Source organism: Entelurus aequoreus, linkage group LG11 (genome assembly GCF_033978785.1).
Source record: "Entelurus aequoreus isolate RoL-2023_Sb linkage group LG11, RoL_Eaeq_v1.1, whole genome shotgun sequence".
In the NCBI taxonomy this organism is placed as follows: domain Eukaryota; kingdom Metazoa; phylum Chordata; class Actinopteri; order Syngnathiformes; family Syngnathidae; genus Entelurus; species Entelurus aequoreus.
Window position 1 is genome coordinate 13,076,756 of NC_084741.1, and position 26,289 is coordinate 13,103,044.

Here is a 26,289-nt window from a genome sequence, read left to right on the forward strand (position 1 = left end):
ATTAAATGCATAATTTAAATACATTTGAAAAAGACCAATATTTTGACACACTTTGTATAGTCAGAATGTCATACTTATGGTATTTATTTTTAATTGCTAACAATTCGTGCTTTCAAACACTTGCATACTTTTATACGATAAATCACACTTTTGCAGTTTGATTAATCACGATTAATCGAAGTAAATAATTATGTGCATTATTTAAATACATTTAAAAAAGACCAATATTTTGACATACATTTTATAGTCGGAATGTCGTACTAATAGTATTTTATTTGTTCAGAAATTGCTAACAATTCGTGTTGTTAAATGATTACATATTTTTATCCGATCAATCACACTTTTGCAATATAATTAATCACGATTAATCGCATTAAATTAATTAAATGCATAATTTAAATACATTTGAAAAAGACCAATATTTTGACACACTTTGTATAGTCAGAATGTCATACTTATAGTATTTATTTTTATTTTTAATTGCTAACAATTCGTGCTTTCAAACACTTGCATACTTTTATCCGATAAATCACACTTTTTCAGTTTGATTAATCACGATTAATCAAAGTAAATAATTATGTGCATAATTTAAATACATTTAAAAAAGACCAATATTTTGACATACATTTTATATCGGAATGTCGTACTAATAGTATTTTATTTGTTCAGAAATTGCTAACAATTCGTGCTGTTAAAACGATTACATACTTTTATCCGATAAATCGCACTTTTGCAATTTGATTAATCGTGATTTATCGCAGTAAGACATTTTATAGTCAGAATGTCATACTTATAGTATTTTATTTGTTCAGAAATTGCTAACAATTGGTTCTATTCAGCAATTGCATACTTTTATCCGAGTAATCACACTTTTGCAATATGATTAATCACGATTAATCACAGTAAATTAATTATGTGCATAATTTAAATACATTTAAAAAAGACCAATATTTTGACACACTTTGTATAGTCAGAATGTCATACTTATAGTATTTTTTTTATTTAAATTGCTAACAGTTCGTGCTTTCAAACAATTGCATACTTTTATCCGATAAATCACACTTTTGCAATTTGATTAATCAGGATTAATCGCAGTAAATTACTTGCGTGCATAATTTAAGTACATTTTTAAAAGACTATTTTGTATTTTGACACACATTTTATAGTCAACATGTCGTACTAATAGTATTGTATTTGTTCAGAAATTGCCAACAAGTTGTGCTGTTAAATGATTACATAGTTTTATCCAATAAATCGCACTTTTGCAGTTTGATTAATCGCGATTAATCGCAGTAAATTACCTATGTCCATCCGTCCATTTTCCGCTTGTGCAAATTTTTAATAAATTTTTAAAAGACCATTGTTTTGACACACATTTTATAGTCAGAATGTCGTACCAATAGTATTTTATTTGTTCAGAAATTGCTAACAATTCGTGCTGTCAAACGATTGCATACTTTTATCCGATAAATCACACTTTTGCAGTTTGATTATTCGTGATTAATCGCAGTAAGTATGACATTTTATAGTCAGAATGTCATACTTATAGTATTTTATTTGTTCAGAAATTGCTAACAATTCGTGCTGTTAAATGATTACATATTTTTATCCGATCAATCACACTTTTGCAATATAATTAATCACGATTAATCACAGTAAATTAATTAAATGCATAATTTAAATACATTTGAAAAACACAAATATTTTGGCACACTTCGTATAGTCAGAATGTCATACTCATAGTATTTATTTTTATTTTTAATTGCTAAGAATTCGTGCTTTCCAACACTTACATACTTTTATCCGATAAATTACACTTTTGTAGTTTGATTAATAACGATTAATCAAAGTAAATAATTATTTGCATAATTTAAATACATTTAAAAAAGACCAATATTTTGACATACATTTTATAGTCGGAATGTCGTACTAATAGTATTTTATTTGTTCAGAAATTGCTAACAATTCATGCTGTTAAAACGATTACATACTTTTATCCGATAAATCGCACTTTTGCAATTTGATTAATCGTGATTTATCGCAGTAAGTAAGACATTTTATAGTCAGAATGTCATACTTATAGTATTTTATTTGTTCAGAAATTGCTAACAATTTGTGCTGTCAAACGATTACATTGTATCCGATTATCACACTTTTGCTATACGATTAATCACGATTAATCACAGTAGGTTACCTATGTGCATAAGTAAAATGCTTTTAAAAGACACCAATAATTTGACACACATTTTATAGTCAGAATGTCGTACTAATAGTATTTTATTTGTTCAAAATTTGCTAACAATTAACATACTTTCATCCGATAAATCACACTTTTACAATTTGATCATATCACGATTAATTGCAGTAAATTACTTATGTGCATAAGTAAAATGCATTTAAAAGAGACCAATATTTTGACACACATTTTATAGTCAGAATGATGTACTGAATTATTTAAGTTTTTTATTTGTTCAAAACCTGCTAACAATTCGTGTTGTCAAACGATTACATATTTTTATCAAATGAATCACACTTTTGCAATATGATTAATCACAATTAATCGCAGTAAATTACTTATATGCATAATTTAAATACACTTTAAAAAGACCAATATTTTGACACACTTTTTATAGTCAGAATGTTGTACTAATGGTATTTTATTTTTTCAGAATTTGCTAACAATTAGTGCTGTTAAATGATTAAATACTTTTATCCGATAAATCACACTTTTGCGAATTGATTAATCACGATTAATCGCAGTAAATTACTGATATGCATAATTTAAATACATTTTAAAAGACCAATATTTTGACACACATTTTATAGTCGGAATGTCGTACTAATAGTATTTTATTTGTTCAGAAATTGCTAACAATTTGTGCTGTTAAAACGATTACATACTTCTATCCAATAAATCACAATTTTGCAATTTGATTAATCCCAGTAAGACATTTTATAGTCAGAATGTCATACTTATAGTATTTTATTTGTTCAGAAATTGCTAACAATTCGTGCTGTTAAACGATTAACATACTTTTGTTTGATACATCACACTTTTGCATATTGATTAATCATGATTAATCGCAGTAAATTACTAATATGCATATTTTAAATATATTTTAAAAGATCAATATTTTGACACACTTTTTGTAGTCAGAATGTCGTACTAATAGTATTTTATTTGTTCAGAAATTGCTAGCAATTCGTGCTGTCAAACAATTACATACTTTTATTCAATTAATCACAATTTTGCAATTTGATTAATTATGATTAATCACAATAAATTACTTCCGTGCATAATTTAAATACATTTTAAAAAGACCAATATTTTGACACACATTTATTGTCAGAATGTCGTACTAATACTATGTTATTTGTTCAGAAATTGCTAACAATTCCTGCTGTTAAATGATGACATACTTTTATCTGATAAATCACACTTTTTGAATTTGATTAATCACAATTAATCGCAGTAAATTACCTATGTCCAATTGTCCATTTTCCGCTTGTGCAAAATTTAAATACATTTTAAAAAGACCATTATTTTGACACACATTTTATAGTCGGAATGTCGTCCTAATAGTATTTTATTTGTTCAGAAATTGCTAAAAATGTGTGCTGTCAAATGATTATATACTTTTATCCGATAAATCGCACTTTTGCAATTTGATTAATCGTGATTAATCGCAGTAAGACATTTTATAGTCAGAATGTCATACTTATAGTATTTTATTTGTTCAGAAATTGCTAACAATTCGTGCTGTTAAATGATTACATACTTTTATCCGATAAATCACACTTTTGCAGTTCGATTAATCACGATTAATCACAGTAAATTACTAATATGCATAATTCAAATACATTTTAAAAGATCAATATTTTGACACACTTTTTATAGTCAGAATGTCGTACTGATATTTTATTTGTTCAGAAATTGCTAACAATTCGTGCTGTCAAACGATTACATACTTTTATACGATAAATCATACTTTTGCCCGATAAATCATACTTTTGCAATACGATTAATCACGATTAATTTCAGTAAATTAATTATTTGCATAATTTAAATACATTTAAAAAAGACCAATATTTTGACACACTTTTTATAGTCAGAATGTCGTACTAATAGTATTTTATTTGTTCAGAAATTGCTAACAATTCGTGCTGTCAAACATTACATACTTTTATTCAATTAATCACAATTTTGCAATTTGATTAATTATGATTAATCACAATAAATTACTTCCGTGCATAATTTAAATACATTTTAAAAAGACCAATATTTTGACACACATTTATTGTCACAATGTTGTACTAATACTATTTTATTTGTTCAGAAATTGCTAACAATTCGTGCTGTCAAACGATTACATACTTTTATACGATAAATCATACTTTTGCCCGATAAATCATTCTTTTGCAATACGATTAATCACGATTAATTGCAGTAAATTAATTATTTGCATAATTTAAATACATTTTAAAAAGACCATTATTTTGACACACATTTTATAGTCAAAATGTCATACTAATAGTATTTTATTTGTTCAGAAATTGCTAACAATTCTTATTGTCACACAATTACATACTTGTATCGTATTATCACACTTTTGCAATATGATTAATCACGATTAATCGCAGTAAATTTACTATGTGCATAATTTAAATTCATTTTAAAAAGACCATTATTTTGACACACATTTTATAGTCATTATGTCGTACTGATAGTATTTTATTTGTTCAGAAATTGCTAATGATTAGTGCTATCAAACAATGACATACTTTTATTCAATTAATCACACTTTTTCAATTTGATTAATTATGATTAATCGCAATAAATTACTTGCGTGCATAATTTAAATACATTTTTAAAAGAGAAATATTTTGAAACAAATTTTATAGTCAGAATGTCGTAATGATGGTATTTTATTAGTTCAGACATTGCTAACAATTAGTGCTGTTAAACAATTACATACTTTTATCTGATTAATCACACTTTTGCAATTTGATTAATCATGATTAATTGCAGAAAATTACTTGTGTGCATAATTTAAATAAACGTTAAAAGGCACCTCTATTTTGACACACATTTTATAGTCGTACTGTCATACTAGAACATTCTACAATAATAATGTGTTTGTTCCAAAAATTGCTAACAATTTGTGCTGTTAAGCAATTACATATTTGTATCCCATTAATCACACTTTTGCAATATGATTAATCAAGATTAATCGCAGTAATTAATTATGTGCATAATTTAAATACATTTTAAAAAGACCAATATTTTGACACACTTTTTATAGTCAGAATGTCGTACTGATAGTATTTTATTTGTTCAGAAATTGCTAACAATTAGTGCTGTCAAACAATTACATACTTTTATTCAATTAATCACACTTTTGCATTTCAATTAATTATGATTAATCGCAATAAATTACTTGTGTGCATAATTTAAATACATTATAAAATGACCAATATTTTGACACACATTTTATAGTCAAAATTTCGTACTATTAGTATTTTATTTGTTTAGAAATTGCTAACAATTTGTGTTGTCAAATGATTACATACTTTTATTCAATTAATCACACTTTTGCAATATGATTAATCACGATTAATCGCAGTAGTTTACCTATGTGCATAATTTAATTACATTTTAAAAAGACCAATATTTTGACACACTTTTTATAGTCAAAATGTTGTACTGAAATATTTAATAGTATTTTATTTGTTCAGATATTGCTAACAATTCGTGCTGTCAAACGATTACATATTTTTATCCGATGAATCACACTTTTGCAATTTGATTATTCAAGATTAATCGCAGTAAATTACTTACATGGATAATTTAAATACATTGATGAATACCAATATTTTGACACACATTTTATGGTCAGAATGTCATACTAATAGTATTTTATTTGTTCAGAAATTGCTAACAATTAGTGCTGTCAAACAAGTACATACTTTTATCCAATTAATGAAACTTTTGTGATATGATTAATCACGATTAATCGCAGTAAATTACTTATTTGCATAATTGAAATACATTTTAAAAAGACCAATATGTTGCCACATTTTATAGTCAGAATTTCGTACTGAAATATTTAATAGTATTTTATTTGTTCAGAAATTGCTAAAAATTTGTGCTGTTAAACAATGACATACTTTTATTCAATTAATCACACTTTTGCAATTCAATTAATAATGATTAATCGCAGTAAACTATGTATGTGCATCATTGGAATACATTTTAAAAAGTACAATATTGTGACACACATTTTATGGTCAGAATGTTGTACTAAAATATTTAATAGAAACGTATTTGTTCAAAAATTGCTAACAATTCGTGCTTTCAAACAATTCCAGATTTTTATCCGATAAATAACACTTTTGCAATTTGATTAATCACGATTAAACGCATTAAATTACGTGTGTGCATAATTTAAGTCAATTTTAAAAAGACCAATATTTTGACACATATTTTATAGTAGGAATGTTGTACTGAAGTATCTAATATAATTTTATTTGTTCAAAAATTGCTAAAAATTCATGCTTTCAAACAATTACATGTTTTTATCCGATAAATAACACTTTTGCAATTTGATTAATCAGGATTAATCGCAGTAAATTACTTGTGTGCATAATTTAAATACACTTTAAAAAGACCAATATTTTGACACACATTTATAGTCAAAATTTCGTACTATTAGTATTTTATTTGTTTAGAAATAGCTAACAATTTGTGCTGTCAAACGATTACATTCTTTTATGCAATTAATCACACTTTTGCAATATGATTAATCACAATTAATCACAGTAGTTTACCTATGTGCATAATTTAATTACATTTTAAAAAGACCAATATTTTGACACACTTTTTATAGCCAAAATGTTGTACTGAAATATTTAATAGTATTTTATTTGTTCAGAAATTGCTAACAATTCGTGCTGTTAAACGATTACATATTTTTATCCGATGAATCACACTTTTGCAATTTGATTATTCAAGATTAATCGCAGTAAATTACTTACGTGGATAATTTAAATACATTGATGAATACCAATATTTTGACACACATTTTATGGTCAGAATGTCCTACTAATAGTATTTTATTTGTTCAGAAATTGCTAACAATTAGTGCTGTCAAACAAGTGCATACTTTTATCCAATTAATCACACTTTTGTGATATGATTAATCACGATTAATCGCAGTAAATTGCTTATTTGCATAATTGAAATACATTTTAAAAAGACCAATATTTTGCCACATTTTATAGTCAGAATTTCGTACTGAAAAATGTAATAGTATTTTATTTGTTCAGAAATTGCTAAAAATGTGTGCTGTCAAACAATGACATACTTTTATTCAATTAATCACACTTTTGCAATTCAATTAATAATGAATAATCGCAGTAAACTGGGTATGTGCATCATTGGAATACATTTTAAAAAGTACAATATTGTGACACACATTTTATGGTCAGAATGTTGTACTGAAATACTTAATAGAATTGTATTTGTTCAGAAATTGCTAGCAATTCGTGCTGTCAAACGATTACATACTTTTATCCGATAAATCACACTTTTGCAATTTGATTAATCATGATAAATCGCAGTAAATTACTTGCGTGCATAATTTAAGTCAATTTTAAAAAGACCGATATTTTGACGCATATTTTATGGTCAGAATGTCGTTTTGAAATATATAATAGTTTTGATTTGGTCAAAAATTGCTAACATTTAGTGCTTTTAAACATTTACATACTTTTATCCGATAAATCACACTTTTGCAATTTGATTAGTTATGATTTTTTTATCTTACTTTTTTTTTACTTACTGCTGAATATTTATAGACTGCATTTTTTAACACTGACTTTCTTGCACTGATTTTTTTTACATTTTATTTTTTTGCACTGTATTTTCTACACAAAATGTTTCTTTACTCTGTATTTAAATACACTGATTTTTATACAATCAATTTTTTTTTACTATTTTGTAAAAAAAAAAAAAAAAAAAAAAAAAATTCCCACAATATTTTCCACAGTATTTTTCCACAATATTTTATTTGTGTAAAATGACATACAGCATTTTTTACACTTACTTTTTTTGCACTGAATTTTTTTTCCAAATAGTATTTTTTTTACACTGACTTAATGCACTGATTTTTTTTTTTGGGCACCAATTTTTTTACACTGAATTATTTTGAAGTTATTTCTTTACAATTAATGTTCTTTACACTGTTTTCCAAATACACGGATTTTTATTCAATTATTTTTTTACACGGAATTTTTCTGCACTGATTTTTTTTTTACACTTAATATTTTTTAAGCTGAATATTTATAGACTGCATTTTTTAACACTGACTTTCTTGCACTGATTTTTTTTACATTTTATTTTTTTGCACTGTATTTTCTACACAAAATGTTTCTTTACTCTGTATTTAAATACACTGATTTTTATACAATCAATTTTGTTTTACTATTTTGTAAAAAAATAAAAAAATAAAAAAAAATCCCCCAATATTTTCCACAGTATTTTTCCACAATATTTTATTTGTGTAAAATGACATACATTTTTTGGTCAAATTTTAAATTTGGTCTCAAAATTTTCCCCCAGAGCATAATCCCTGTATAATGACAACTTTATCTCACTATATTACTAACTTTTTTTTCTAAAAAAAAGAAAAGAAAAATACATTTCCGTAATAAATTGGACTTTAATCTTGTAAAATTACATCATTTTGTCTTGTAAAATAAAATAAAAACATTTTCTCAGAATATTCCTAAAATGATTTTATGAAAACTTTTCATCACAAAACTGTTTTTCTTTAAAAAAATCAAAAAAAAATAACGTTCACTGCAATGTCGTGGTGTTATGAAGGGATGAATCAATGCTGTTGACCAGTCAGTGCAGCACATCTGCGGGCAAGTAAGGTGAGAGGGCCGATGCCGGGAGCGGGGTGTTGTCGCCATGGCAACGGGAGGCAGAGTTGACACGGCGACCAGGGCGGGGGGCGGGGCGAGCGAAGAGAGATAGTCGGCCGGTATGTGGGACGGTTGTGTTAATTGTTCAGCGGCTCCAAGTCTCTCAGGAGGGTTTTGTCACTGCGTGCGAATTAACCTCTGCCTTCCTCATTACCGCCGCTCCTCTCGTCCGCACTTGTGGCGTTACCGCTTAAAAATACACCCACGCAGGTTCATTCGTGTCTTTTCTTACCTAAGCTTTCACGCAATGAGTTGTAAAACTCATTGCGTGAAAATTCAGTGCAAAAAAAAATAGATATATTTGGCAGCAGTATATCCGGAATGCTGCTGCTCGAGTTCTGACTAGAATCAGGAAATACGACCTTATTAGTCTTCCTGAAGATGTGAGACAGGCCTCAAGGTTGGCAAAGTTCAAGTCCAGCCTGAAAACATTTTTATTTCATTGAGCACATGACAACTGAACATATTTTATCTACACTCTTGGATTGATTTGAATTAATTATGATTGTTTTATGATGATTATATTTTCTGATTTTAATTTGAATTATTTTCCCTTATTTTAATTTTCTGTGAAAACAACTTTGTGTACAACATTTTTATTTTAGTTATTTTCAGCCTCGTGTACAAATTGTGCTCTACAAAAAAAATTAGTCTTAATTTACAGGAAGTGGGTTTTGAGTTTTGAAGCAACAGATCTTTCTGCACTGATTTTTTTTTCAAACAGACTTTTTTTACATCGACTTTGTAGACTGATTTTTTTACACTGAATTGTTCAGCAGCAATTTATTTTTGCACTGAATTTTTTGCACTGAATTATCTGCACTGATTTTTTTTTAAACATGGATGGATGGATGGATGGATGGATGGATGGATGGATGGATGGATGTATTTAAATACACTGATTTTTATAAAAAAAAATACACTGAATTGTTTCGCATAAAATATTTTTACACTAAATTTTTATATACTGCATTTTTTTTACACTTACTTTTTTGCACTGATTTTTTTTTTTGCATTGATTTTTCTACACTGAATTTTCTTTACTCTGTATTTAAATACACTGATTTTTATACAATATATTTTTTTTTACACTGAATTGTTTTGCATCAAAATATTCTTAAAATAAATTTTTATACATAGCATTTTTTACACTTACTTTTTTTGCACTGAATTTTTTTTCCAAATAGTATTTTTTTTACACTGACTTAATGCACTGATTTTTGTTTTTGGGCACCAATTTTTTTACACTGAATTATTTTGAACTTATTTCTTTACAATTAATGTTCTTTACACTGTTTTCCAAATACACGGATTTTTATTCAATTATTTTTTTACACAGAATTTTTCTGCACTGATTTTTTTTTTACACTTAATATTTTTTAAGCTGAATATTTATAGACTGCATTTTTTAACACTGACTTTCTTGCACTGATTTTTTTTTACATTTTATTTTTTCGCACTGTCTTTTCTACACAAAATGTTTCTTTACTCTGTATTTAGATACACTGATTTTTATACAATCAATTTTTTTACACTAAATTGTTTTGCATCAAATATTTTTACACTGAATTTTTATACACTGCATTTTTTACACTTACTTTTTTTTTGCACTGAATTTTTTGTCCCGTGATTTTTTTTTACATTGACTTCATGCACTGATTTTTTTTAACTGATTATTTTTTTGCAACCAATTTTTTACACTGAATTTTTTTTAACTTAATACATTTTTCCAAATACACAGATTTTAATTCAATTAATTTTTTACACAGAATTTTTCTGGACTGATTTTTTTTACACTTATTTTTTACGCTGAATATTTTTACATTGCATTTTTTAACTGACTTTTTTTGCACTGAATTTTTTACACTTTATTTTTTTGCACTGAATTTTCTACACAAAATGTTTCTTTACACTGTATTTAAATACACTGATTTTTATACAATACATTTTTTTACACTAAATTGTTTTGCATCAAATATTTTTTACATTGAATTTTCATACACTGCATTTTTTACACTTACTTTTTTTGCACTGATTTTTTTATTACGGATTTGTTTTTGCACCAATTTTTATACACTGCATTTTTTTGCACCAATTTATTTACACTTAATTTTCTTTACACTGTTTTCCAAATGCACTGATTTTTCTTCAATTAATTTTCTACACTGGATTTTTCTGCAATGATTGTTTTTACCTTAATGTTTTTTTACGCTGAATATTTATACTCTGCATTTTTTACACTGACTTTTTTTGCACTGAATTTTTTGCACACTGTATTTTTTATGCTGATTTTTTTCTCCACACCACATTTTTTCACACTAAATCATACTGCACTGAATTTTCTTTACACTAAATTTGTAAACACAGATTTTTTTTTTTTAAGCTGAATATTTTTACACTGAATTTTAAAACAATATTTTAACAAATTATATTTTCAAACACACACATTTTGCTCACAAATTTTTTATTTAATGAAATTGTCAGCATAATTTGAATGCATGTCCCATGTGTGATGTCTGTCGGAGTGTTTTCATGCATAAATATGCATGCTATATATTGCATGCTATTGTAATGTGATACATTTCCACATCAGTAATATTAATATGTTTGAACTAACTTAAACATAAATTATAATATTGTATGTATGTTAGATAATTTGTCAATAAAATAAAAGTGCAAATGAAAATACAGTTTGACCACTTTAGTCACACTTTTTGCGCTTGAAAGCAACTTCTTCTATTTGTTTGCTATTGTCATTACTGCCACAAGTGGTGGAAAAGTGTATTACAACTGCAACTCCATACGGACCACAGCTAAGGAATGGATCATTTTTTGGGGGCCTCATGGTTAAAAAACACTACTAATTTGTGATCAATATAATCCATTTAATATAAATATTATGCGAGTTATAAAATCTTACCATACTTTTTACCTTCTCCTCCTTCTTTCCGTCCCGCCTCCCCGTCCTTGCACACCCTCGCCGCCTCCCACTGCAGGCGTCATGTCCGCCTCAGGACCCCCTCCCCCGCTGACGCTGGCCTCCCCGACGTCGGCCGCCTCGCCCTTGCCCTTGCCCTCGCCCCTCTCCCCCCCGCCCAGGGTGCCCGTGTTCCAGAGGAAAGGCGCACTCAAGCACAAGAGGATCGTGGAGGTGAAGGACCACCAGTTCACGGCCCGCTTCTTCAAGCAGCCCACCTTCTGTAGCCACTGCACCGACTTCATCTGGTAGTACACACACACACACACACACACACACACACACACACACACACACACACACACACACACACACACTATAGTGTATTTCATACCTTCTGGAGACCTGAGAAAAATGCCTCCCTCTTTAGGACCAGCCTTTCTAGATATATAAAGATGTGTATTTACAACATTAATAATATATACATACTATGCAAATATAAAAAAGCTTGTTGTGAAAAATGAGTTGGAATTTCACAAGAAAAACTATAATATATAGTAAAAGTCGTAATTTTACTCGACGCAAGTCAAAATTGTAGAAGAAAAACTGAACATTTGTGCATTATTATGATAAAAGTTGGAATTTAACTCAATAACAGTCACAGTTCTACAAGAAAAAGCTTAAAATGTTGGCAATTTTATGAAAAGAGTCGTCATTTTGCTCGACAAAAGTCACAATTTTATAAGAAAACGTTAAAATGTTGGCAATATTATAATAATAATCGGAATTTTACTAGGCAAAATGATGACAAAAGTCATAATTTTTCTCAAAAAGTGTCACTGTTTTACAAGAACAACAAAAAACAATTGGCAATATTGGGATAAAATTACGAATTTTATATGACAAATGTCATTTTGCATTAAAAAGTAATAATTTTACATTAAAAAAGTCATAAATTTACGAGAAAATATTGCAACATTACAGAAACAGAAAGAATATGAGAAATCGTTCCCAATTTTATAAAAAAAAGTCAACACATCGTGACAAAAAGACTGCTTTTAGTTACTTATTGTATTTTTTTTAATTTTTTGTTTGTTATTGGTTTTTAATCTTCATTATTTACTTCAAGTTATTACAGTATGTCTCTATATACAGATTTATTTATTTTTTTGTACTAATTTTGGCCAAAGGGGGTGCATTTCAATTTCTTACACACACTTGTTATTTCATATGTTGACCAGAGGGGGAGCACTTTTAAAAGCGACACACAGTCAATTTAAAAATCCCTCCTTTTTGGGACCACCCTCATTTTGATAGATGTCACCAGCAGGGGGTGCAAATGAGATCTCTATTTTTTTTTGTTTTTTGTAACGTGCTGAAGGCCGATGACAAAGGAGTCAGGGACCACAGATGGCCCCTGTGCCGCACTTTGGGCAACCCAGCTGTAGAAGCTAACTGTTAATGGCCACTATAGTCTTAGTACCGTAGTGTATTTGTTCATCCTATGCTCACATATGGCTTGTCTTACGTCAGCACCGGAAGTGGTAAAATCAGCTGTTCAAATCCTGACTTTGGAGCAATGTTCACGGACTCTAGTATTTGGCTCTCTATTAGATGCAATGGTTTTCCGTATCGGGACCATGATTTATGTCCTAACTTGTTCACACCTCCTCATATGGAAGGTACTTTTCCTTGTTTATGTCTTAAGACCGTACCGTAGTGTATTCGTTCATCCTATGCTCACATATGTGTTGTCTTACGTCAGCACCGGAAGTGGTCAAATCAGCCGTTCACCTGCCGGGTTTTTTTCCGGGGATGAATAGTGAAGTCCTTCTTTGGCTGCCATCTTGTTTTATCATATATCGCTGCCTTTGCACCTTTTGTACGCACGTTAAATCAACAACAAAAATCCTGACTTTGGAGCAATGTTCACGGAATCTAGTATTTGGCTCTCTATTAAATGCAATGGTTTTCCTATGTTTCTATGTCCTAACTTGTCTCAAGAAGGTTAGAAATACAAGAACACACACACACACACACATTTGCAGGAGGAGAAACCACCCCGGCAGTTCTTAAGCCGCCCCCTCAGGCAACCCACTGCTGCATCTGACTTTACTGCACTTTATTTATTTATTTATTTATTTATTTTTTCCAGTTTCCTTAAGACTGAGTCAAGCAGCCCACGTCAGTCAGCACACTGACCCGCTCGGGTCACGTGATCTCACCTCCGCGCTGTAAAGCCCACGTGATCCGGGAGGTCACCTCCTTTACAAATAAAACCGAACAACTCGGCATCGTTATCGTTTGAACTATTTGTTTTCCGTAAGTGCACGTTGCGGCGAGCATTGTGATGCACTTTAGAGTAGTCTGTGTACAGCTTGACGGCCATAATGCACATTTATATATATATATATATATATATATATATTTTTATTTTTATTTATTTTTTTGGGGGGCGGAGTTAAACAAACAATATATATATATATATATATATATTTTATTTTATTTTTTTATTTTTTTTATTTATTTATTTATTTATTTTTTTTTTTTTTTTTTTTTTTTTTTTTTTTATTATTATTATTTATTTATTTTTTTTATTTATTTTTTTTGGGGGTGGAGTTAAACAAACAATATATATATATATATATATTTTATTTTATTTTTTTATTTTTTTTATTTATTTATTTATTTTTTTTATTTATTTTATTTATTTATTTTTTTTATTATTATTATTATTATTTTTTGTCTCAATTTTCAGTCATCTTTGTTATTGAGTTAATTGTTGTAAAATTTTAACACAACTTTGTAGTCGACGACATTGAAAGTCAAGTGTTGTATTTCTGAGAAGTTTTTAACTTCTTTCTGCTCCTTTTCATTCGTAATTCACATCCTTTGTTTTATTTTTTTATGACCGGAAACAAATGAGCTGAACCAGGTGAAGTTTTACAATGCAACTAAAACAATTCATACTTTTTAAAGAGTCCCATGTGTGACGTTTTGGTGCATATTTGTCCGCGCTATCGTAACATAACCAAGCGGGCCGGCAGTTGAATAGGGCTGATACGGAGTGTGATGTAGCGATATCGAGCAGATATCCACACAAGAGCGATACAGGTCACTTACGTCTGCAAAAGCCAAAAGCAGTGAAGTTGTCACGTTGTGTAAATGGTAAATAAAAAGAGAATACAACAAATCCTTTTCAACTTATATTCAATTGAATAGACTGCAAAGACAAGATATTTCACGTTCACACTGAGAAACTTTGTTCTTTTTTGGCAAATAATCATGAACTTAGAATTTAATGGCAGCGCCACATTGCAAAAAAGGCATTTTTACCACTGTGTTACATGGCCTTTCCTTTTAACAACACTCAGTAAAGGTTTGGGAACTGAGGAGACACATTTTTGAAGTGGAATTCTTTCCCATTCTTGCTTGATGTACAGCTTAAGTTGTTCAACAGTCTCCCTTCTCATATTTTAGCCTTCACACATTTTCAATGTCTGGACTACAGGCAGGCCAGTCTAGTACCCGCACTCTTTTACTACGAAGCCACGCTGTTGTAACACCTGGCTTGGCATCGTTTTGCCGAAATAAGCAGGGGCGTCCATGATAACGTTGCTTGCTTCATCCAAAAGCTGTATGTACCTTTTAGCATTAATGGCGCCCTCACAGATGTGTAAGTTACCCATGTCTTGGGCACTAATACACCCCCATACCATCACACATGCTGCCTTTTACACTTTCACCCTAGAACAGGGGTCACCAACCTTTTTGAAAGCAAGAGCTACTTCTTGGGTACTGATTAATGTGAAGGGCTACCAGTTTCATACACACTTAAATAAATTGCCAGAAATAGCCAATTTGCTCAATTTACCTTTAACTCTGTGTTATTATTAATAATTAATGATATTTACACTTAATTGAACGGTTTAAAAGAGGAGAAAACGCGAAAAAAATGATAATTAAATTTTGAAACATAGTTTATCTTCAATTTCGACTCTTTAAAATTCAAAATTCAACCGAAAAAAAGAAGACAAAAAACTAGCTAATTCGAATCTTTTTGAAAAAATTTAAAAAAGATTTTATGGAACATCATTACTAATTTTTCCTGATTAAGATTAATTTTAGAATTTTGATGACATGTTTTAAATAGGTTAAAATCCAATCTGCACTTTGTTAGAATATATAACAAATTGGACGAAGCTATATTTCTAACAAAGACAAATCATTATTTCTTCTAGATTTTCCAGAACAAAAATTTTAAAAGAAATTCAAAAGACTTTGAAATAAGATTTAAATTTGATTCTACAGATTTTCTAGATTTGCCAGAATATTTTTTTTGAATCCTAATCATAATAAGTTTGAAGAAATATTTCACAAATATTCTTCGTCGAAAAAACAGAAGCTAAAATTAAGAATTAAATTAAAATGTATTTCTTATTCTTTACAATAAAAAATCATTTTTAAGGTTGTATTTTTTCTCTAAAATTGTCTTTCTGAAAGTTATAATAAGCAAAGTAAAAAAAATGTATGAATTTATTTAAACAAGTGAAGACCAAGTCTTTCAAATATTTTCTTGGATTTTCAAATTCTATTTGAGTTTTGTCTCTTAGAATTAAAAATGTCGAGACCAGCTTGCTAGTAAATAAATAAAATTTAAAAAATAGAGGCAGCTCACTGGTAAGTGCTGCTATTTGAGCTATTTTTAGAACAGGCCAGCGGGCTACTCATCTGGTCCTTACGGGCTACCTGGTGCCCGCGGGCACCGCGTTGGTGACCCCTGCCCTAGAACAATCCGGATGGTTCTTTTCCTCTTTGGTCCGGAGGACACGACGTCCACAGTTTCCAAAAACTATTTGAAATGTGGACTCGTCAGAACACGTTTCCACTTCGCATCAGTCCATCTTGGATGAGCTCGGGGCCCAGCGAAGCCGGTTTGCGTTTCTGGGTGTTGTTGATAAATGTCTGTGGCTTTGCATAGTAGAGTTTTCAACTTGCACTTACACTTTCGAATTCAAACATGAAATATCTTGTCTTTGCAGTCTATGCAATTGAATATAAGTTGGAAATGATTTATTGTATTCTTTTTTTATTTAGCATTCACACAACTTTTGATATTCGCTCACCAGGACCCATTTGTGCTGCGCTCCACGTTAAACACGGAACGGGCGCCATGTTGTGCGTCGGGCGCCATATGGCGAGGGCGTATGTCGGCGTGTGCGCCAGCAGCCTCCGGGTAGTTTTCGGGACATTCCTCCGGTTGGAACGCCTTCTTCCACACCGTGTGGGAGCTTGTTGGAGACAAAGAAATCCAAGGAGGCGGAGCTACTCTCCTAGTTCTGTTTTCATTTTGCAGCCAAAAGGCTGCAAGTTCATTTCTGCTCCTGAAATGATGATGAAATGTTCTCTGTTCCACGTCAACATGTTACTTTGTGAAATGTTGCCTGTTAACTTGGAAGAAAAGTCACAGTTAGCGCCACGCAAAAAAAAAAAAAAAAAAAAGTGAACATGTGGCCGAGATTAACGCCATGCCAAAGTTAGCATGTTGCTAAAGTTAGCATGTTGCCAGAGTTGGCGTTCTTGTCAAAGTTGACACGTTGTCCAAAGTTACCGTGATGATAACAAGTAAACATGTTACCAAAGTTAACATGATACCAAAGTTAGCATGTTGTTAAAGTTAGCATGTTGCTAAAGTTAGCATTTTGCTAAAGTTAGCCTTTTGCTAAAGTTAGCATGTTGTTAAAGTTAGCATGTTGCCAGAGTTAGCGTTTTGTCAAAGTTGACGTGTTGTGCAAAGTTACCGTGACGATAACAAGTAATTATGTTACCAAAGTTACCATGTTGCTAAATTTAGCATGTTGCCAGAGTTGGCGTTTTGTCAAAGTTGACACGTTGTCCAAAGTTACCGTGACGATAACAAGTAAACATGTTACCAAAGTTAACGTGACACCAAAGTTAGCATGTTGCTAAAGTTAGCATGTTGCTAAAATTAGCATGTTGCCAGAGTTAGCGTTTTGCCAAAGTTGACACGTTGTCCAAAGTTACCGTGACGATAACAAGTAAACATGTTACCAAAGTTAACGTCATACTAAAAGTTAGCATGTTGCTAATGTTAGCATGTTGGTAAAGTTAGCATGTTGCCAGAGTTAGCGTTTTGCCAAAGTTGACACATTGTCCAAAGTTACCGTGATGATAACAAGTAAACATGTTAACATGATACCAAAGTTAGCATGATGTTAAAGTTAGCATGTTGCCAGAGTTAGCGTTTTGCCAAAGTTGACACGTTGTCCAAAGTTACCGTGATGATAACAAGTAAACATGTTACCAAAGTTAACGTGATACCAAAGTTAGCATGTTTCCAGAGTTAGCGTTTTGCCAAAGTTGACACGTTGTCCAAAGTTACGGTGATGATAACAAGTAAACATGTTAACATGATACCAAAGTTAGCATGATGTTAAAGTTAGCATGTTGCCAGAGTTAGCGTTTTGCCAAAGTTGACACGTTGTCCAAAGTTACCGTGATGATAACAAGTAAACATGTTACCAAAGATAACGTGATACCAAAGTTAGCATGTTGCTAAAGTTAGCATGTTGCCAGAGTTAGCGTTTTGCCAAAGTTGACACGTTGTCCAAAGTTACCGTGACGATAACAAGTAATTATGTTACCAAAGTTACCATGTTGCTAAATTTAGCATGTTGCTAAAGTTAGCATGTTGCCAGAGTTGGCGTTTTGTCAAAGTTGACACGTTGTCCAAAGTTACCGTGACGATAACAAGTAAACATGTTACCAAAGTTAACGTGATACCAAAGTTAGCATGTTGCTAAAGTTAGCATGTTGTTAAAATTAGCATGTTGCCAGAGTTAGCGTTTTGCCAAAGTTGACACGTTGTCCAAAGTTACCGTGACGATAACAAGTAAACACGTTACCAAAGTTAACGTGATACCAAAGTTAGCATGTTGCTAATGTTAGCATGTTGCTAAAGTTAGCATGTTGCCAGAGTTAGCGTTTTGCCAAAGTTGACACGTTGTCCAAAGTTACCGTGATGATAACAAGTAAACATGTTAACATGATACCAAAGTTAGCATGATGTTAAAGTTAGCATGTTGCCAGAGTTATTGTTTTGCCAAAGTTGACACGTTGTCCAAAGTTACCGTGATGATAACAAGTAAACATGTTACCAAAGTTAACGTGATACCAAAGTTAGCATGTTGCTAAAGTTAGCATGTTGCCAGAGTTAGCGTTTTGCCAAAGTTGACATGTTGTCCAAAGTTACCGTGACGATAACAAGTAAACATGTTACCAAAGTTAACGTCATACTAAAAGTTAGCATGTTGCTAATGTTAGCATGTTGGTAAAGTTAGCATGTTGCCAGAGTTAGCGTTTTGCCAAAGTTGACACATTGTCCAAAGTTACCGTGATGATAACAAGTAAACATGTTAACATGATACCAAAGTTAGCATGATGTTAAAGTTAGCATGTTGCCAGAGTTAGCGTTTTGCCAAAGTTGACACGTTGTCCAAAGTTACCGTGATGATAACAAGTAAACATGTTACCAAAGTTAACGTGATACCAAAGTTAGCATGTTTCCAGAGTTAGCGTTTTGCCAAAGTTGACACGTTGTCCAAAGTTACGGTGATGATAACAAGTAAACATGTTAACATGATACCAAAGTTAGCATGATGTTAAAGTTAGCATGTTGCCAGAGTTAGCGTTTTGCCAAAGTTGACACGTTGTCCAAAGTTACCGTGATGATAACAAGTAAACATGTTACCAAAGATAACGTGATACCAAAGTTAGCATGTTGCTAAAGTTAGCATGTTGCCAGAGTTAGCGTTTTGCCAAAGTTGACACGTTGTCCAAAGTTACCGTGACGATAACAAGTAATTATGTTACCAAAGTTACCATGTTGCTAAATTTAGCATGTTGCTAAAGTTAGCATGTTGCCAGAGTTGGCGTTTTGTCAAAGTTGACACGTTGTCCAAAGTTACCGTGACGATAACAAGTAAACATGTTACCAAAGTTAACGTGATACCAAAGTTAGCATGTTGCTAAAGTTAGCATGTTGTTAAAATTAGCATGTTGCCAGAGTTAGCGTTTTGCCAAAGTTGACACGTTGTCCAAAGTTACCGTGACGATAACAAGTAAACACGTTACCAAAGTTAACGTGATACCAAAGTTAGCATGTTGCTAATGTTAGCATGTTGCTAAAGTTAGCATGTTGCCAGAGTTAGCGTTTTGCCAAAGTTGACACGTTGTCCAAAGTTACCGTGATGATAACAAGTAAACATGTTAACATGATACCAAAGTTAGCATGATGTTAAAGTTAGCATGTTGCCAGAGTTATTGTTTTGCCAAAGTTGACACGTTGTCCAAAGTTACCGTGATGATAACAAGTAAACATGTTACCAAAGTTAACGTGATACCAAAGTTAGCATGTTGCTAAAGTTAGCATGTTGCCAGAGTTAGCGTTTTGCCAAAGTTGACACGTTGTCCAAAGTTACCGTGACGATAACAAGTAATTATCTTACCAAAGTTACCATGTTGCTAAATTTAGCATGTTGCTAAAGTTAGCATGTTGCCAGAGTTGGCGTTTTGTCAAAGTTGACACGTTGTCCAAAGTTACCGTGACGATAACAAGTAAACATGTTACCAAAGTTAACGTGATACCAAAGTTAGCATGTTGCTAAAGTTAGCCTGTTGCTAAAATTAGCATGTTGCCAGAGTTAGCGTTTTGCCAAAGTTGACACGTTGTCCAAAGTTACCGTGACGACAACAAGTAAACATGTTACCAAAGTTAATGTGATACCAAAGTTAGCATGTTGCTAATGTTAGCATGTTGCTAAAGTTAGCATGTTGCCAGAGTTAGCGTTTTGCCAAAGTTGACACGTTGTCCAAAGTTACCGTGATGATAACAGGTAAACATGTTAACATGATACCAAAGTTAGCATGATGTTAAAGTTAGCATGTTGCCAGAGTTAGCGTTTTGCCAAAGTTGACACGTTGTCCAAAGTTACCGTGATGATAACAAGTAAACATGTTACCAAAGTTAACGTGATACCAAAGTTAGCATGTTGCTAAAGTTAGCATGTTGCCAGAGTTAGCGTTTTGTCAAAGTTGACACGTTGTCCAAAGTTACCGTGACGATAACAAGTAAACATGATACCAAAGTTAACGTGATAACAAAGTTAGCATGTTGCTAAAGATAGCATGTTGCTAAAATTAGCATGTTGCCAGAGTTAGCGTTTTGCCAAAGTTGACACGTTGTCCAAAGTTACCGTGACGATAACAAGTAAACATGTTACCAAAGTTAACGTGATACTAAAAGTTAGCACGTTGCTAATGTTAGCATGTTGGTAAAGTTAGCATGTTGCCAGAGTTAGCGTTTTGCCAAAGTTGACACGTTGTCCAAAGTTACCATGATGATAACAAGTAAACATGTTACCAAAGTTAACGTGATACCAAAGTTAGCATGTTGCTAAAGTTAGCATGTTGCCAGAGTTAGCGTTTTGCCAAAGTTGACACGTTGTCCAAAGTTACCGTGACGCTAACAAGTAATTATTTTACCAAAGTTACCAAGTTGCTAAATTTAGCATGTTGCTAAAGTTAGCATGTTGCCAGAGTTGGCGTTTTGTCAAAGTTGACACGTTGTCCAAAGTTACCGTGACGATAACAAGTAAACATGTTACCAAAGTTAACGTGACACCAAAGTTAGCATGTTGCTAAAGTTAGCATGTTGCTAAAATTAGCATGTTGCCAGAGTTAGCGTTTTGCCAAAGTTGACACGTTGTCCAAAGTTACCGTGACGATAACAATTAAACATGCTACCAAAGTTAACGTGATACCAAAGTTAGCATGTTGCTAATGTTAGCATGTTGCTAAAGTTAGCATGTTGCCAGAGTTAGCGTTTTGCCAAAGTTGACACGTTGTCCAAAGTTACCGTGATGATAACAAGTAAACATGTTAACATGATACCAAAGTTAGCATGATGTTAAAGTTAGCATGTTGCCAGAGTTAGCGTTTTGCCAAAGTTGACACGTTGTCCAAAGTTACCGTGATGATAACAAGTAAACATGTTGCCAAAGTTACCATGTTGCTAAATGTAGCATGTTGCTAAAGTTAGCATGTTGCCAGAGTTGGCGTTTTGTCAAAGTTGACACGTTGTCCAAAGTTACCGTGACGATAACAAGTAAACATGTTACCAAAGTTAACGTGATACCAAAGTTAGCATGTTGCTAAAGTTAGCATGTTGCCAGAGTTAGCGTTTTGCCAAAGTTGACATGTTGTCCAAAGTTACCGTGACGATAACAAGTAAACATGTTACCAAAGTTAACGTGATACCAAAGTTAGCATGTTGCTAATGTTAGCATGTTGCTAAAGTTAGCATGTTGCCAGAGTTAGCGTTTTGCCAAAGTTGACACGTTGTCCAAAGTTACCGTGATGATAACAAGTAAACATGTTAACATGATACCAAAGTTAGCATGATGTTAAAGTTAGCATGTTGCCAGAGTTAGCGTTTTGCCAAAGTTGACACGTTGTCCAAAGTTACCGTGATGATAACAAGTAAACATGTTGCCAAAGTTAACGTGATACCAAAGTTAGCATGTTGCTAAAGTTAGCATGTTGCCAGAGTTAGCGTTTTGCCAAAGTTGACACTTTGTCCAAAGTTACCGTGATGATAACAAGTAAACATGATACCAAAGTTAACATGATACCAAAGTTAGCATGTTAACGTTAAATTTGACAGCCCTAATAATAATATGTAATAGATAAGTTCAGATAATTAGTCTTGTAGGTGCATAAAAGTGTCCAATTGAGTATGTGCTGAATGAAGCCTTGTTAATAATATTTTTTTCGTGATTAATCACATGAGTTAACTCGTTAAATTTGACAGCCCTAATAATAATATGTAATGGATGATGAGAAGTTCAGATAATTGGTTTTGTAGGTGCATAAAAGTGTCTATTTGAGTATGTACTGATTGAAGCCTCGTTAATAATAATATTTTTTTTGTGATTAATCACATGAGTTAACTCGTTTAATTTGACAGCCCTAATAATAATATGTAACTGATGATGAGAAGTTCAGATCATTACTCTTTTAGGTGCATAAAAGTGTCCAATTGAATATGTGCTGAATGAATCCTCGTTAATAATAATATTTTTTTTGTGATTAATCACGAGTTAACTTTTTACATTTGACAGCCCTAATAATAATATGTAATGGATGATGAGAAGTTCAGGTAATTGGTCTTTTAGGTGCATAAAAGTGTCCAATTGAATATGTGCTGAATGAAGACTCATTAATAATAATACATTTTCGTGATTAATCACATGAGTTAACTCGTTACATTTGACAGCCCTAATAATGATGTGTTATGGATGATGAGAAGTTCGGATAATTAATCTTGTCGTGAATAAAAGTGTCTATTTGAGTATGTGCTGAATGAAACCTTATTACCCAGTAATGATAATATTTTATTTGTGATTAATCACACGAGTTAACTCATTAAGTTTGACTGCACTAAAAATGATGTGTAATGGATGATGAGAAATTCAGGTAATTAGTCTTTTAGGTGCATAAAAGTGTCCAATTGAATATGTGCTGAATGAAGCCTCATTAATAATTATAATATTTTTGTGATTAATCACATGAGTTAACTCGTTAAATTTGACAGCCCTAATAATAATATGTAATGGATGATGAGAAGTTCAGATCATTACTCTTTTAGGTGCATAAAAGTGTCCAATTGAATATGTGCTGAATGAAGCCTCATTAATAATTATAATTTTTTTGTGATTAATCACATGAGTTAACTCGTTAAATTTGACAGCCCTAATAATAATATGTAATGGATGATGAGAAGTTCAGATAATTGGTTTTGTAGGTGCATAAAAGTGTATATTTGAGTATGTACTGATTGAAGCCTCGTTAATAATTATATTTTTTTTGTGATTAATCACATGAGTTAACTCATTTAATTTGACAGCCCTAATAATAATATGTAACTGATGATGAGAAGTTCAGATCATTACTCTTTTAGGTGCATAAAAGTGTCCAATTGAATATGTGCTGAATGAATCCTCGTTAATAATAATATTTTTTTTGTGATTAATCACGAGTTAACTTTTTACATTTGACAGCCCTAATAATGATATGTAATGGATGATGAGAAGTTCAGGTAATTGGTCTTTTAGGTGCATAAAAGTGTCCAATTGAATATGTGCTGAATGAAGCCTCATTAATAATTATACTTTTTTTGTGATTAATCACATGAGTTAACTCGTTTAATTTGACAGCCCTGATAATAATATGTAATGGATGAGGAGAAGATCAGGTAATTAGTTTTGTAGGTGCATAAAAGTGTCTATTTGAGTATGTGCTGAATGAAGCCTTATTAATAATAATACATTTTTGTGATTAATCACATGAGTTAACTCGTTACATTTGACAGCCCTAATAATGATGTGTTATGGATGATGAGAAGTTCAGATGATTAATCTTGTCGTGAATAAAAGTGTCTATTTGAGTATGTGCTGAATGAAACCTTATTACCCAGTAATGATAATATTTTATTTGTGATTAATCACACGAGTTAACTCATTAAGTTTGACTGCACTAAAAATGATGTGTAATGGATGATGAGAAATTCAGGTAATTAGTCTTTTAGGTGCATAAAATTGTCCAATTGAATATGTGCTGAATGAAGCCTCGTTAATAATTATAATTTTTTTGTGATTAATCACATGAGTTAACTCGTTTAATTTGACAGCCCACAATGGGCCGGTTTAGTAAAAAAATAATTGTTTTAGTTATATTGTAAAACTTACAAACGTTACTTGGAGTGAAGAGTGAAGGATCCGTACAAGTGGAAACGCTATGGACGGCGAGAAGACGGAACGGCGCTTGTACTTCCGGTGGAAAGCGCTAAACAGAAGAGCGCGGTGGGCAAACTCGTCCAAAAGATGGCGCTATAGCACAAACGGTAGCACACCTTTTTCAGTGTCTTTGCTCGTTTTTGTTGTTTTGGGGGGGTTTTTAGCGAAGAAAAGAAAATCCATAAATTAGTCGCAGGGTTCAAAGCGTAGGAAAATAGTAGCGGCTCATAATTTACGGTACAAATATAACATTCCTGAAGGAATTAAATTGTGGTATTTTTTTTTAGCGAAGAAAAAAAAATCCATAAATTAGTCGCAGGGGTCAAAGCGTAGGAAAAAAGTAGCGGCTCAGAGTCGGGAATTTACGGTACAAATATAACATTCCTGAAGGAATTAAGTTGTGATATTTTGACAATTATTTATTATTATTTGTTTGTTTGTTTTGTTTTTTGCTCTATGCTTTTTAACTTGTAAAGTCCAATTTAAAAAATTTTGTAAACGTGCTAAATAAATAAAGTTGCCTTGCCTTGCCAATACAGGAAGTGGGGACAGGCAACACATTGTTTCCACACAAAAAGGTAGTTTTAATTAATATTAATATTAATATTAATATTTTTTTTAAATATCAAATAGTTTTTTTAAATCAAATCTAATGAATTATTCAATGTGCAGGACATTGAATAATTAGATATGATTTGAAAATATTAATATTAATATTTTTAAATAATATCTAATTTTTAAATCATATCTAATTAATTATTCAACGCCCTGCACATTGAATAATTAATTAAATATGATTTGACAATATTCATATTAATATTAATAATTTTTAAATCATATCTAATTAATTTAATTATTCAATGTCCTGCACATTGAATAATTCATTAGATATTATTTAAAAATATTAATATTAATATTAATATTGTTGAATCATATCTAATTAATGTTTAAATCATATCTAATTAATTATCCAATGTCCTGCACATTAAATAATTAGTTAGACATAATTTGAAAATATTCATATTAATATTTTTAAATCATATCTAATTAATTTTTAAATCATATCTAATTAATTATTCAATGTCCCGCACATAGAATAATTCATTAGATATGATTTGAAAATATTAATATTAATATTTTTAAATCATATCTAATTAATTTTAAATCATCTCTAATTAATTATCCAATGTCCTGCACATTGAATAATTAATTAGATATTATTTTAAAATAGTAATATTAATATTAATATTTTTAAATCATATCTAATTATTTTTTAAATCATATCTAATTAATTATTCAATGTCCCGCACATTGAATAACTAATTAGATATGATTTTAAAATATTCATATTAATATTAATATTTTTAAATCATATCTAATTATTTTTTAAATCATATCTAATTAATTATTCAATGTCCTGCACATTGATTCATTAATTAGATGTAATTTGAAAATATTAATATTTTTAAATCATATCTAATTATTATTCAATGCCCTGCAAATTGAATA

At 31.0% G+C, this 26,289-nt stretch overlaps 1 protein-coding gene across 4 annotated transcripts in view; it reads left to right on the forward strand.

The window, feature by feature from the left end:
* prkcg (protein kinase C, gamma) overlaps positions 1-26,289 on the forward strand; it is a 111,993-nt gene that overhangs the window by 24,918 nt on the left and 60,786 nt on the right. For all 4 annotated transcript variants that reach the window (XM_062062530.1, XM_062062528.1, XM_062062529.1 and 1 more), the window contains one exon: positions 11,985-12,213. In XM_062062530.1, the coding sequence (XP_061918514.1) occupies positions 11,990-12,213 (224 nt within the window). In that variant the 5' untranslated portion in view covers positions 11,985-11,989. The remainder of the gene's footprint in view (positions 1-11,984; positions 12,214-26,289) is intronic.